Raw genomic sequence first — 15833 nt, forward strand, 5'->3', positions numbered from 1 at the left:
ATGATGAGTTCGGATAGTTCTTGCAATGCAACCATTAAATTCTAAGCACAATAGTTTAAATAATGAAACTTTGTGACAGACGGTGGGTTATTTATTCCAATTAAGGCTTTTCCACTTAAAATTAACACTATCATGTTGCTTTCACCGCATGCTTTGGTTTGCGGCCCGGTCGTCCTCTCGGTGGTTTCGTTCCATTCCATGCAATAGAACCTTTCGGGCTGCCAGCCGCGAGTGCCATTTTGCGCTCGTGCACCTTCCGATGCTTGGCCAAGTGGTCCGAGCGGGAAAAGCTCTTCGGACAGTAATCACAACGGTACGGTTTTACACCCGAGTGGGACCGGAAGTGGCGCGACAGTTCGTCCGACCGCGAGAACCGCCATTGGCAGTTGGGCCACTTGCAGTGATACGGCTTATCGCCCACGTGTCGTCGAAGATGCGCTTTCAGGTGCACCGGTTTGGCGTACACCTTGCGGCAGGTTTCGAACGGGCACACGTACGTCCCGGTCGAGTCGGGTTCTGTTTCACTCGCCTGCTGTGCAGTTCTGTGCTGCGTTCTTCGTGATATTCCTTCCGGGATGTTCGGGACCGATATGTTTTCGTGATCCACGTTCTGGCGAAGGAAAGCGTCACACGAATCATTGCACAAGTATGTTTTCTCTGGTAGCTGCAACTCGTTTTCCCATAGTTGACTGAAATCCACGCAGTTGTACTCGAGAATGAAATTTTCCACGTTCAGCTCAAGCTGAAGATCGTCCTCGTCTTCGAGCGTTTGAATGAGATTTTCTGAATCGGAAGGACTTTGGTCTTCTTCAGGAAAAAATGAATCAGGATGATTCGCTGATGGCACAACCGGTTCAATCGCAGGCAACGCCAAGTCGGACAACTCGTACACCAAACTCTCATCGTCCTGCAGCTCGGTGTAAAGGTGATAGAACCCGTTCGCGAGGAAATCTTCCGTCGAGTGATCGAATCCCTCAAATTCCATATCGACTACGATCCGTTCAGTACCGATCTTTACACTTAACTGAACGTAGCTCGAAAAACATGGAGAGGATCATCCACGGCACAAGCGAAAGTCCAGCGCGAAAGTTGATATGGCGTCAAACGTGGTCACCAGCTATCAATGGTGGCTCCGTTGCTTGCCTTCAATAGTCCCGGATGATGGTCCCCTTGTCCTCACGCGTTCCAGACAAGATAAACTGATAAAAAGCTGATCGGTAATGTCGCCTGGCGGTTGGTGAATGGAGGGAATGAGTTCTGGCCCTTCGCCGAACACGTCTGGCAGCGATACCGGGAATGAAGCCGGCACGAGCGGCTTCTGGCAAACGCATTAGTATCAAGTGTCATCGAAACCGTAATTTCCACTGCAAGGATGCAATCTTTCCCTCGAACCGGGTCATCCATCGAACAGAGGAAAGAGATCGACGATCAATGATGATCGTCGGTGGCAATACAGTGACAGAAAAACCCATGTCCATATCAGTTATTGGCCAACCGAGTAAGCTGTTTACGATAGAACAACGTCTCATCAATCAGACTGCCGGCTTCGATGAGACTTCGATGAGAGCGGCCGTTGTTACCAACCTATGGTGTGTCCATTTGACGTCCGCGAACCTATGCCGCAGCAGTCATCCACCAAAACCAGATGTCCCTAGCCATTTTTATCTGTGCCTTTTGCGTGGCCGTCGTTAACGATTAGTCTCTGGGGAGTCGGGTCGCCGTTCGTCATTTGTTGTTATGCTAACTCGGATCTGCTTGATTTGTTTTCAAGACTTTTTGACTTTTTTTTCTCGGTCCTTCCCAACATAAGCAGTATGAGAATTTCCAACACGGGGTTCTGCAAAATATCACTGATTAGAAAGGTTGTTAGGGAAGGAAAGGGGTTTGAAAATAGGGAAATTAACGGAGCAATTATGTCTCATGGTATAAGCGCAAAATTGGCCGTTGATCTGTTTCAATTTGTCTCATTTATAATTCTTATCATATCATCAAAATTTCACTAAAATCTTACCTTCCCATGCACATTTTTCACCGGAGAAATTGCCCGTTCCAGCCGATCCTTGCGTTCTTTCAAACCAATATCCAACAGGACCAACACGCTTGTTTGGTTTCATTTTCGATTTCTAAAAATATTCATTACGCTTTCCACTTTGAACTTCACTATCTGCCTTCACAATGCGCTTCTTACTACACCTTGTAGCTATCCTTAAACGCTATCTCATGCACATATTAACATTTGCGCTCTGCTTCGAAGCGAGTTTAAAGTAGAGTCTGTTTTAGTGTAACCGCAGCGATACGATGGTTTCGAATCGGTTGCTTTCGGACCCGACAGTATGTACTACGGCGAGTCCTGTTTTTCCCCACTCTTGACGTCAATCAAGTGCAATCAACTCTATGAATACTGTAGCCAACGCGCTTTTCACTTCGCCTAGCTTACTATCTCTTCGTTTCGGTTGAAATACGGTTTCGGGGCTTCTTGGTTTACGAGCTTATCACTTGCCTCCTGCCACATGGCATGTGTGTTTTAATCGGTAATTGATTGATGGTGTTTGAGACTTTGTGTTAAGAAAAAGTAACGATTAGCACATTCGCTTCTTTCGGTTGCCTTCGTAGACCAAATGCGTTTTTCGTACGGTAAGGAAAGAAAACGATAGTACAACATTTACAAAAAAGCCTTTGTTTTGCTTTATTTTTCTGCTTTTGGTTTAATTAGCACTAATGTATCAGTGTGGTTGCCTTTAAGCCACAGCCATCACTGATTTTTTTAAATTTCCATCTTCCTTTCAGTACTTCACACTTCGTCCAGCGTCCATCCAATGGTGTGGGGATTTGTCCCTCCGGACATGGAGGCTAATGAAATGCTTTCGAACGTCGAACGTTTGAAATTGATTTATCTGCATCCGACCCGACCCGAATCGGCTTCCATTTCTACAGCTATACACACACATAAACGAACTATGTGCAGGGTTCTACCGAAATCCGGTCTCGACCGGCCTTCCCCATATTCACTTGCTCCTTACTCATGTGCAATTCTTCAAATTCCGTTCCGTGTTGGCTGACGTTGTTGTACGTGTCCGGTAGATGCCTTTTGATCGTTTATCTTGTTGAAACCGCTGAGAATGCACTCCAAAGGGGCTCCCGAAATACTGTACACAGCTAGTTGGAGTAATATATATTCAAGTTATGCTTCCTCTCTACTAAGCAACTGATTTGTTTCGCTATGTGCAACATCACTTCATGTACAGCTCATTTTTACACGTTTTTTTATGTTTGTATTCATCGCCTCGATTTTATTTTTCACTCGCTTTTGACACTGTTGGGATGATGCTGGTTCTCTGTTCGGTAGCTTGCGCTTACAAATGCGGCCGGGAATCGGATAATCGAGGGTAGTTGTATGTTTTGCCATTTTAATTCATCATCAATTATATTAATATTAAAATTCAAATCCATCGCTCTCAACTGCTTGCAAAGTTTGGAAACGAGATTTTTGCCTAATGTTTGAATTATTTGATTTTTCCCCTTCTTTGCTTGCACTGCTGCAATGATGACGAAATCCATTTGGTTGCTCTGGTATGATCAACTTCACACCACATCTTTTAGTTTGTTCCATCCGTTCGCTTCATGTGTAAGTTTGCATTTGCATGCACTTTCTTTCTGTGTCAGCGTTGTCTATTGGTTGCTTACGATTCTAAACTTTGTATAGTATTTTACGTTAATTCATACTCGATTTTTTCTTTAGCTTACCGCGTTCTTAGTTACTCTTAAGTTACTTAATATTTACTTTGTGATTTTTCTCCCATTCATTTCACTGTTTACACACCCACATTTCTACGATCGATGTAACAATCATACGGGATTAGCAACGTCTTCCTCTATCGGTACAATTTTAGAAATCTAAAAAACAAATATTTAACTGAGATGGGCGACCCGGCGTGGGGGGCACCGTCCCGCTTCTCGTAGTGCCTGTTTTTCTCCTCTTCTACTCGCTTCTCAGATGCGTGTTTTATACATGCAGGATGTGAATGTTTCGCTCAATTTAACCTTCTTCACTCTAGTGCTTTTAAGTGGCTTTCGGGAGCTTGGTTTGCCCTCGCAGTAAAGCGATATTCAACACTTCGCCACTACGACACCTTTAAGTCACATCATGTGTTTCTGTTTGTTTGATTTTAAATAGCTGTCTGTCTGTTGTTTAACGACTTAGCACAATTACTCCAATGTTGCAAGCCACAGCGTAAAGTGAATCGAATTGAATCGTCCATTCCATACGTACGTGGGGTTGGATTTTATTGTGTGTGTTGGTGAAGCGTAAAGCGAAACGTATTTCCTTCACGCTTAATAAATAACCTCGTACACTGTTGCTTTCTTGTCACCCGAGCCGGTAACAATGTACTTATCATCCGTAGAAATATCACAACTAAGTACTGACGAGGTTTCCTTGGACTGCGGAAGGATAGGATAGAAGGATGAATTATTTAAACGAAAGGCCTTCGAATGCCGGAAATGAATCAATCTCACCTGAAATATGCTGGCCCCGTACGGCGTGCGCCACGCGTTCAGCAGGTTATCCTTGCCGGTAGAGACGAACCACTTGCCGCAGGCGGCAAATCGCAACGACAGGACGCAGCTTTCGTGCAGGTGCAGCTGATATTTGTCCTGTTTCGTCGCGTGCAACACTTCGACGTGAGAGTTCTCCATTCCGACTGCTAGCCAGTCACCTGTGGAGGAAGTTAGTCGTGCATTTAGTCTGGTACCAACATAGGGAATTAGTTTCTTTGTCGCCGAATCGTACCCGTTGGACAGTAACCGAGGGAAAAGATCTGTGAGCTGAAATCGTGCTGCTGTAGCTGGCGGCCTTCCCGAAGGTCCCACGATCGGACAGTGTTGTCCAGTCCGCCGGTCCACAAGCGTACCCCATCGGGGCTGATGTCGATGCAGGAGGCACCGTCCGTGTGACCCTGGAACTGCCGCACGAGCGTCTGATTGTGCAGGTCCCAGACGGCAATGTTGCCATCGCTACAGCACGAAAAGCACACCTTCGAGTCGGGGCTGATGGCGAGCGCGTAACAGGCCGGTGCGGCCGACGTTAGCTCCGCCTTTATCCGCGGCGTTGGACTCGCCAGATCCCAGATCGACAGGTTGGACGCTTCACCGCCGACGATGAGCGTACGGCCGTCCGGGAGCAGCTTCACCGACCGGATATAGTTGTCTCGCTGCTGCGAATTATAACCAACAAGCCATTAAAGGGACGTCCTGTTGTACTGCACTCCTGAGTTGGGGTGTGGGCTTTTGTCCCCCCCAGCAGCAGGGCCACCGATGCACTTACCAGACAGTCCAGCTGGCTGACGTGGTTCTTGTTGCCGGGTTGCGAAATGTCCCACACCTTCACGCAGCCCTTGCCGCCAGTGTAGACGTATTTGGTCGGGTTGGAGATGGTGACCGCGCACACCACCTCACCGTGCGAGAGTGTGTTGATTTGGCGGGCAAGCCTGGGAATTCCGGGACCAGTCAGGGCGTCCGCCGGAAACGGAACCGGCTGCGGGGCACCTTCGCCGTTCATATGGTACGAGTAGGCACTGTGGAGAAAGGGGACAATTGATCATACCGTTTCGTTTCCCATCCCAAGGGTACGTGTCGGTCGGTCGGTGCGACGGAATACTCACGGTTTACCGCTCGAAACGGGTAGCGCGATGCCGTTGGTCCGAACGTGGCCATGCGGATCGAAAGGCATCGGCGGGCGACCGTACGGATCGGGCGGTGGTCGTGCGTACGGATCCGATGGACGCTGATATGGCGAGGGAGGATAGCCGGCGGCTGGCGAAGGTACTACGGCTTTCGGTACACCGGGGGTGGACGAGTTGGGCGTGGGGACACGTGCCTTCGCTCCCGGGGTTCCCGGTTTATCGAGCTAAAATAGAATGCAAGCAATAAGGAAAGCGTTAATTACCGGGACTTCGGTCACCACCGATCGATCGATCCACTTACATCTTTCGTCTTGAGGCTGGGTGTTGACCGAGAAGAGCTGGACCCGGAACGGGACGGTGGCCGGTCGTTGGCACCTTTCAAACTGCTCGATCCTGCCTTGTCGCTTCCATTCAGCCCGATACTGTCTCGATCGCCACGATCCGACTGATGATCACCGTTCGCGCGGGGTGAGGGTGAGCCCTGTGAAGGAGAAACATTTGGTGAAACAAATTATAATCGAACGGTATTCAAAGGAAGAAAGATATTCAACCACAAGACACAACAAGCTATCAAGTGGCCAAGGAAAACGGAAAACAGAAATAAAAACCCACAACTCCAATTTACAACCATATCGAACAGAAACAATCAAACGTCTACGGGCGGAAACAATTAATGGTAACGGGTGGGATAGTATGTGTGTGTACGAGGCGTTAGACGGCAAACAATTGTTACAATATGCATTGTATGCAACTACACAGAAACTAACGATGAAGAGGTAGGACGCGCATGAAACAGAGTGGTCAATTTGCAATACTTGACAAACAATTTGTTGTATTGAAATCATGATTAATTAAATACAGAAAAACGAGGAAACTAACATAACAAAAAAAATAATTTGAACAAAAGTCCTAGTGATATGATACTAATGAACATGGTGGTACATATGATAAGTAGTAAAAAGGTGAAATTAAAAGTAAAACTAAAAACAACGTCAATGTAATGAAAGTGAAATTTAAACCTAGCATAAACAATACTCAATATGATATTGCTAAATGGTAAAAACTAATTTTAGGATATAAAAACCAACGTGATTGATAGGTAAGTGGAAGGACCACTGGTAACGGGTGGAGGGGGGTAGTGATGGTGACAGATAGAAAGTTGAGCAACCAGGACCAGTCTCTTGCTTTCTTTATTTCTCTCGTTCGATTTTCTGCTCTGTTCAACCAATCGCTCTACTTTTTTTTTTACGGTGTGAGTGAGTTACAGATTGTACAAATCTTTCGCAAACGCAAACTATATGTGTGATCGGATAATTTGGAAAGTTTAGAATTTGATACTTTGTACTTTAACGATCTTTAGTGCTTAAATACACGCGCACGCACACACACACACGCACTCGACCCTTACCGTTTCGTTCGCGACGTCCACCACTAAATCCTGATCACTTTTCTCACCATCACTTTCCTGCAAAACAATAGGGCAACTTTCAATTTGGAACTCAGATTTGGGTAACGATCTAAGGCCGGCTGGAAACACATAAGGGGCGGCACGAGGAGTAAATGGGGGGAGGGATGGGGAACAAGAAACGATAACACATAAGGGAACTAAGATTACGATATATTTTTTTGTCTGTTATGGATGTGTATTAATATTAGGAAGGGATTTAAAAAAAGACACATAAATTTAAAAAAAAAAACACAGACCCTAAATGATAACCTTCGGGACCTAACTAGAGTAAATAAAAAAATATCATTTTGTTTATGCCTCTAGCAAGTTCTAGCTTTGAATAGTACGAATGAGAACTGCCATTGACGTGCTTATATCCGGTTGATCCTGCCCGTAAACGTGAAGCGTCTATGTTCGAGGATTTGCTTGTGGAGTTTAAGTCACAAGAGCACCGCTTATGTAAAGATTTCAAGGGACTCAGGAAAGAAATGAAAATAAAACACACACAAAAAAACACACCCACAGACGGAAGTGCCCCGATTCGGGGGACCGATGGCAAACCCACCCCCATTCCAACTACAACGGTACTGGCACGCTTGAACCGGGCTGGGACTTACGTGGTTAAGTTTTTCCTCTTTCCGCCGCTTGGCCTCGCCGTCCAGCTCCAGCGGTGATCGTGGTCGGTACTTTTCCCGCTCGGCAGGTGACACGGAGTTGCGCTGCGAAGGGCACAGGGAAGGGGTGCTCGTGAGATATGGGGCGCGCTTTAGGCGTTCAAACGACGACTTACCATTCGCTCCTCGGCGGACGGGCCACCGAGCGGAACCTTCAGGTCCTCCCGGTGCAGATCGGGCGGAGCTTTCAGCAAGCTTTGGGGCGCTCCGTGCGGCAGTCCCATTGGGCCCCCGAACGCCGTCAGCGGGCCGGCGAGGGCCCCGAGGGCCGGCATGGGTTGCGGTGGTCCACCCGGGATCTGCTGGGCGTGAATCTGTTGCTGCAATCGGATTGCACGGACGGACCGGAACACGCGTGCCAGGAGCGGATGTTTATGGTGGGTGGACGAAAGAAGCAGAGAAAGAAGAGAGAGAGAGAGAAAGCGAGAAACCAATTAGTCCAACTCCAAATGGATAGTACGTGGATGTGTACGATTATGAAAAAGAGAGAGGGAGAGAGAGAGAGTGAGCTAGAATAAAAACAGGTTAAACCAACATGAACCAAAGGACAAGCCAAACATTGATGATGAACAGCGCATAGCAAACAACAGCATGGCGATGGCATGGAATGGCAGGGGAAAACACAAACGAGCTGCTAGGGGTAAGGGTTGTGTGGGGCAATGACTTCCGGAAGCCCTGTCGAGTGTCAATTAGGAGGAAGCATGCAAACTGTTGTAGCACAAGCACAGACACACGGAAGCGCACACCGAAACATACCGAGTGATCAGAGGAACAACAATCAACCACACATGCAAACACACATACAAAAACGGAAGTGGGTGGCGGGCGGAGTTCCTTTCCCCAGGCTCCGCGGTCGGTTCGAAGTAATTATAATATTTGAATGATTTAATTAAACTGTTATCATCATTATGCGCGCATTAACGTCGATCGCGGTCGTCGCCGGTATTTCCCCCGGTTGGTGTCATGTTTTGGGGTGGTTTGGGGGTGGTGGGTGGCGGGGGAGTTTAAATCAATATCGCATAAGTGCATCCGAGGGGAGGGACAGCTAAGTGGGTGATTGTGGCGGTGTTGTTTGGATAGAGGTGCCAGGTAACATATTCATTTGTTTAACACCCTCTCGGGGGGTGGTGAAAGAGGATCGGATCAACAGGACCAAAGAAAAAACCATGGGGAAAAAAAAGTTGAAAAGATGAAATGTAAACATGTTATGTAAAAATTGAGAAAAAAAAAGAATGTGAATTGACAAGTGTGACAAATATTTAATTTCCACAGACAAGCAAACGCACCGGCCGGCAGTAATTTTCACCCCTGCATGCAGTAAACATCATTGAACGATTTCCCACCAGCCGGTGGCGGCATGTAAATAATTTTCCCTTTGTGTGACAAATGTTCCGATTGCGACGCCGATGATGGTGATGGACATACCGGGCGAATTACATCGATCGAATGCATTTGCGGTGCATACAAATACACACCCAAGGAAAAATACGGGCAATTGCATTCCACGGTGGCAAATTTTCCCGACTCAGAACCCACCACCGTCCGCCCCCCACCCACCGAACCGGTCGATTTCGACAGTTGATTACGTTCGCGCGGTTTCGATAGTTCCAGCGGCAGTGCCGTGGTTTTCCCAGGTTGCTGCTCGTCCGGTGGGAAATCATGCGGTTGGGTCTCGGGTTTCGGCGGTTTCTCGGCTTTGGTGGTGCGTGGTTTGCATCGAACTAGTTTGTGACGAAGGGCACCGCGCACCCAAAAAAAAGGCAGAGCACCCGCAAAGGGGTGTTGTTTCGAATTTCGAACCGATCAAACTATACCTAATATCGATGATCGAACATCGCACGTGTGTGTGTGGGAGAGGAGGTGCCGAAGGGATGGAACAGTGTGTGGTTTCCGATCCTACTGGATTACCCCTCCGGCGAGTGTCCGTATTTCCCGGCGGTCAGGACGTTTCACGCTCGCACTGATTTAACCACATGATTTCAACGCCGTCGGTACATTGTTTTGAGGCTATGTGATATGTGTATGTATTGATTCGATTGCGGTTTTCCCCTCCCCGAAAGGGCGGCAGGTGAAACATTGATGCATGCAAATCCGATTTAAGTGGCGTCCTTTTTTCTTGCCCCAACTCAAACTACACGCGTCAATTGGTGTGTTGGTTGTTTTCATAGTATTTACGTCCATTTGTATCAGGCCCGAGAAAGTTTAATAGTTATAATAAGCTTTTCATACAGGATTGCAGACTTGATACAATTGTCAGAAAACAGTTCTGATAACTTGAAACAAAACAAAAATTAATAAAAGTGTTTATGGTACATTATTTTGGGCATAAAGTGGAAACAGATTTTTTTTCCCAAACGGGAAAATTACTAGTAAACATACTCTGAATAAGCGTGAAAAACCTGTTCTGATATTTAAAACAGTTAATAAAAGTGATTATGCTGGCGTAAAGGAAGTCGCAAGTCGCATTATTTTGCGCATAAAACGACTGAAAATGGCTTTTTCACCTAATATTAATAATTCTTTTCGAATAACACTGTAAAGTTTTAGGTAGTTTTTAACATTCTTAACTATTTACTGTGTTGTGTTGTATTGTCGACTTTGCATCTTCCTGTACCATCCTGAAAAGAATAACTTCTTCCATTATGAAGCTGCACTGCCGGCGAGTAACGTAATCCGCCTTCCATTTTAACTACCCCAAGCAGCGAGACATAATGCTGTAAGCATCGCGTTGCAGGAAGCGAACATTTCAAAGAAAGAAAAACTTCTAGAAAAACCCCTTTCCGTTGCACTGTAGGGTGAAATCACGCAATTAGGTGTTCGTACTGTTTTCGCTTTGTACTCGTTCCCCGCGTCGCACGTTCCGCCGTTCCCACCGAACCAACCGTTACATTCACAAAGTGTGTCGCACAAAAAGAGCAAACCGGTAATAAAGTTACTCGGTGTAAAGCGTCACCCGGTATGCGTGCACGGTGCATGTCCTTTTGCTTTGTGTTTTGGAGGAGAGTTTTGGTTCGCAACATCCTTCAACGCCTACTATGAAAACATTCAACGGAAGGAATGGGGGGGGGGGGGGGGGGGGGGGCCTCGGGGGTTTTCGCGTGAAAATTATCGTTCACCCAGGTTGTTCCAAGTGTTCCACCGACTGGCCGGTTCGGGAAGGGAGGGGACAGGGACGGGGTGGTATTTTCCGACATTCCACCACCGCCGAGCACGCTCGGGAACGTGAAGGAGTGAACCATTTCCGTCGTCGTCGGTGGTCGGCGTTTTTCAATGGTTAGCTAGTTGAAACGAGTTTTCACGCGAAGCGAAACAAAAGGACATGGATCGCACTTGGCATGAAAAGGACGATGGCAGCTGGGGAGGGGTTGGGTGGAGTGGGGGTCTACACCAGGAGTACCTGTCGTCGTTCCACTGCCACTCGACTATTCAAAACCCCGGCAAAGGCATGGCACGGGGCCCGGGTGATGAAAGACAAAAAGCCCCTCGACAGGGCTGGGAAATGCGGCGCAAGCTGGAAGGGCCCTTCTCGGGAAAGCATAATGAAATATGAACTCCGTATTGGACCGGAAGCGTGTTGCTGCCTACTGGTGCTGGTACTAGTACTACGCTGGTGCCGATGACGCGCCCGGTTGGTGCTTTGGACTGATTTTTACCCCGGAGGGGATTTTACCCACTGAGAGGCGAGAAGAGGAGGAGGGAGGGAGGAGTTGGGAATGGGTACGGGGCATAGGGCTGTGTGGAGTGAGTTTTAATTGGAAGGAGACCTTTCACGGAGAACCCACTTCTGGTGCGCGTCCTCGTTAAACCGGGAAGCGGGTAGCGGGGATGAGGAAGCGGTACCGTTTCCGTGGTGCCCGGGAGAGAAGGCAAACTTTTGCAGTCATTTACAAACGATTGCCCCCACCCCCCCGCTGCTTCCCGTTCCTTCCCTGTTCTGCGGAACCGAAATGCTTCAGCAGAGGTCAACCGAAGCTTTGTGGGTTGTTGTTTCCCCTCAGTTGTGTTCGAAAATACCACGCAAGAGAAATGGTGAACCAAAACCATAGAAGGGGGTGGAGAGTGAGAGAAAAGGAGCGGTGGGGAGGGTAATACGGCACTGCGGACCCGTGGGCAAAGAACCGAAGGGCGACGCTTCCGCCGAGGCGTTGGCGTTTATTTGCGTTTATGTAGCAGGAAATGGTTCAAATTAAAATGAATTACTGCCAGCGAAGCGGGTCGTCCTTCCTACATCCATCGTCGGGTATCGGACAGGGGGCCGGATAGCTGGTCCCGGAATGGTGGGGATGGTGCGAAGGAACCGTTCATGGCGACGGAGACGAAGGTTAGTGTACCGTGGACGAGTTCTTGCGAAGAGGAAAATAAATACGTCCATGGTGGGCGGTGAGCGATTGGTGTATATTTTTACATTTTATTTTCCCTCCTCTTCCCTCCCTTTCTCCCTTTGCCATGAACAAACGGGAAAAGTCAAACAAACAAAGTTTTTTCCTCAGTATCGTGTTTAAAATTAACGTTTTCTAAGAATTGCGTAGCGAACTTGATTTTCAAGGATAACGATAAAAAAGGGGAAAATATTGGAATCTGAACTTGAAAAACAATTACATAAATGGAAAAATAATTTACATCTTGGTCATATCTTTTCAAATCGCAACCGAGACAAGAGGACTGCCTTTCCACGTACACAAAGGGAAAAAGTCTAGTGAGCCCTTAACTCAACCCAAGACAGTCGTTACGCCTAGGAGAGGAAGTGCATTGCATTGAATGCTGCAAACAAATTGCTGGATTTTTTATTTTATCATACATTTCCATTTTGTGCATCTACAACTTTATTGTGTAAAACAATTTGTTTGTTTATCATATTTTTTTTACAACGTACGACTATTTTCCTAGCTTGAAAACCGGTATAGGTAACGGAAAATGGAGTTAACCATGACCCTTAAAATAAGACGATGAATTATGATTATATATAGAGCCTTCGAAAGAAACTCATAACGAAGAGGAAATGGTAACAATTAACTGAAGATAAACTGTGTCCATCCACTAAGCATCCTTATGGAATTTGTTTCTAAACGTATGCTCTGTTTTCACCTCAATTTAAAAACGAGAAACGAATTTTATCAAGAAGGCTTTGCCAAAAAAATAATTGAGACGTGCTACGACGGAGCTTTCCAGCAACGAATACTGATTGCTGTAGCGCTAGAAAGTGGCCGATCGTTACAAAGAAGGTAAGGAAAAGTGAAAAACCCCTGTAGCGCAGCGCGGCAAACGGTCCGGAATTTCCCACCATTACGTTTGTGTGCCGACACGTGAAAAACAGCAACACCACCAACCCGTGGGTGTTCCTGCGATAAATAATACCAGCTAGTGCAACAGCACCTTCACACAAAAGGCGCACACACACACACCACACGCGAACCGGAACACACGGTTGTGGATCAACTCCGGGAGCTCCAACCAAGGAGCAGGGGTGGTCGGCGGAAAGGGCACCGAAGCGAACCTGAAACCACACGGTGTGGAAAACATATTAGCAGTCGTTTACGCTTTTCTTTGCCCCATCCACCGGCCGCTCCTTATTGCTCTCCCCCCCCTCCGGTGGGATGGAAAAGCGCTTTACGTGCACCCATTCTGTTCGGTCGCTTTAGTTTGGCAAACAGTGCACAATTGGTCTTTTCCCAACAGTCCCGGCGTCCGGCGTTTTCCGCTCGTTCCACCGTCGACAGGAATTTTCCCGATTGCCGTGAACGAAACCGTTTCGAATGAAGTTGCCAAACCAGTGACCGGTTGGGCGAGCGGTTGGGTGGTGCCGTGGTACCGTTTTATAATGCCCTCGATTTGTGGCAAGCAAGCGGGGAGGAACTGGGGAGGGAGATATTTCACCTCCCACTACTGCACGTCTGCCAGGGGATTCCCTTTGGCCCGAGCCGGGTTTTTGAGTTCACTCGAACCGGGCACTAAATAGAATTGCCCCGAAGTGTATGTGTTTGTTTATGGATGCACTTCGCCTGAGGAGGGGGGGAGGAAGAAAATAAGGAGTAAGTGTTGAGGGAAAACCCACAAATCGTGTGACCTCCACCCACCCACCAAGCCTGCGTTCCAATGGCATCTCGAGTGAGACCCGCGTTTAGTCACTCCCGAACGGCAACGATAAACAACGATATTTTACAACAAACCGCCCCCCCGATTCGGGGGTGAACTGAACCCAAAAAGCCTCCGATATTCGTCCCCCGAATCGCTCTTTCAGCTGTCGAGGGTGTACCACCGGTTTTAGTGTCGGTAGAACGGTATCACACCGAAACGGAAACGGCCAGTGGAAAAAGTGGTTTTAATATTGGTTCAGCTTATCATCCTTTTGCGTGCTTGGGCCACCCGAATCGGTTCCGGGACGACCACGATCCATTGTCCAACGAGTGCTGTCCACCCATTTCCGGTAGCGTGTGTGTGTGTCTGTCACCCTGCAGTACACACTCGATGGGAGGATAAGCTCGGGTCGAATGTGTACTAACCCCCCGGACGCAACACTGTTTGTCGACTCCGAGTGGAAGAATGTGGACATTTTCTCTACCCCATTGTCCACCATTTAGCCCACCGCCCAAACACACACACACACATACACACGCGGTAAGGTTTTGTAACTAAAACCGTCCACTTCCCTCTTCCCTCTCGGTCACACCACTGCATCCGATTAACATCTAACTGCCATCTACCGCAACCTTTTCCCCGGTACATTTTTCGAGCACTACTTATCCGGTTCATTTGTAGACATGGCCCCGCTACAAACTACTCGCACCACCACCACCTTCCCCGGTGTTTGTTCGTATGTTTGTGTATGCGTGTGTGCAATGATGTGGGCAAAGTGAAACAAACTTTTCCTCTCGCCACCCCCGGGGCCCGTTGTTTCGTGCAACAACATAAACAGGAGAAAGTGGAAGTCTAGCAGGATATAGTCACGACCCGCACGATTACGAACACGTGGTGGGGGAGAGGGGGGAGGCTCTAGGGTGTATAGTTTAGCAGCGTTTTGAAGCAAGTCAACAGTTTTCCTCCTGCTATCGTTGTTACCTCTATTGGGTGCCTGTTTTTGTGGCGGTTAGTTGTGGTGTTTGTGGTGTTTCGAAATTATTTTGCTAGGAAGGATATACAAGAGCGCTTTCCCTGGTTGGGGTGGCCCCTTTTCTTTCTCACATATTGCAGGGAAATGGGGTCTGTTTCTCGCAGAAAACACGCAATGCATACACACACACACATACAAACCCACACGGCCAACAGACCAACCCAGGTTGAGTGAAATTAAATAGGATGATTATGTTAAAATGTGGTTATACGATTATAATTATGCTAGCAATTTAGTTTACGATCGGGCCACCCCAACAGGGGAAGATGGGAGGTCGACGCGACACTACCATAAACACATATACATACACACACATGCAACGCGAGGAAAAGGATGTTTTATGTTTCGGTATGGTTTGAGTTTCCCGTTTTTTGGAAGCTACCATCGAAGGAAAACTTGCACGTTTTCAACATGTAGGTTCCTGGGTGGGAAAAAGGGAACGTGGCACGTGAGTTTATACCAAAACCCAACCGCTTTTCACCACGTTTATCCCGGCAAAATACCCACCATACCTCAAGCAGCTAACTTTCCCAAAGAGCCGGGGAAAACGATTCAGCCGGAGGTAATAATTGAATGGTTTGGATTGGTGGGGAAAAACGTAAAGAAACACAGCAACGCCGCTAGCGTGGAACCTTTCATAAAAGCAAACGGGAACCGGGCGGCACAACGTTTCTTCACGAAAGGAGCTGGTGAAAAGTGGGGACTAGGTTAAAGTTTCACATAAATCCGCCCAGCCCTTTAACACGCTCGTAGGGTTTATTAATCTCCTTCCGGGTTGGTGTTATATATTGTTTGCCCACCCTAATCGATCCGATTTTCCTGTCGTTGGATTATTGTATGAAAAATTAAGAAGTATCACAAATCTAATTTCAACACAAATCAGACAGTATTGCTTTATCAGCGGTTGCATACAAACAGTTATA

General features: G+C 47.4%; 2 protein-coding genes across 8 annotated transcripts in view; both read right to left on the reverse strand.

Annotated features, from left to right (window-relative positions):
• Window positions 1–130: 130 nt before the first annotated feature.
• Window positions 131–985, reverse strand: LOC131272346 (Kruppel-like factor 1). The gene has a single exon (XM_058274057.1). The coding sequence runs from the start codon at window positions 983–985 to the stop codon at window positions 131–133; it is 855 nt and encodes a 284-aa protein (XP_058130040.1).
• A 1672-nt stretch (window positions 986–2657) lies between these two features.
• The window catches only part of LOC131260480 (protein groucho), a 162751-nt gene continuing 149575 nt past the window's right edge, over window positions 2658–15833 (reverse strand). For 2 of the 7 annotated variants that reach the window (XM_058262216.1, XM_058262212.1), the window contains 9 exons: window positions 7919–8122; window positions 7746–7847; window positions 7090–7146; window positions 5983–6162; window positions 5661–5905; window positions 5324–5573; window positions 4790–5213; window positions 4516–4715; window positions 2658–4440 (listed from right to left, as the gene is read on the reverse strand). In XM_058262216.1, coding sequence (XP_058118199.1) covers window positions 4333–4440; window positions 4516–4715; window positions 4790–5213; window positions 5324–5573; window positions 5661–5905; window positions 5983–6162; window positions 7090–7146; window positions 7746–7847; window positions 7919–8122 — 1770 coding nt within the window. In that variant the 3' untranslated portion in view covers window positions 2658–4332. The remainder of the gene's footprint in view (window positions 4441–4515; window positions 4716–4789; window positions 5214–5323; window positions 5574–5660; window positions 5906–5982; window positions 6163–7089; window positions 7147–7745; window positions 7848–7918; window positions 8123–15833) is intronic. The other 5 variants (XM_058262214.1, XM_058262215.1, XM_058262213.1 and 2 more) reach the window with 4 other exon arrangements.

This window comes from Anopheles coustani, chromosome 3 (assembly GCF_943734705.1).
Source record: "Anopheles coustani chromosome 3, idAnoCousDA_361_x.2, whole genome shotgun sequence".
Lineage (NCBI taxonomy): Eukaryota > Metazoa > Arthropoda > Insecta > Diptera > Culicidae > Anopheles > Anopheles coustani.

Bases quoted from the DNA above. Each gene is read 5' to 3' on its own strand.
- LOC131272346 (XM_058274057.1), bottom strand. From the start codon at position 985: ATGGAATTTGAGGGATTCGATCACTCGACGGAAGATTTCCTCGCGAAC.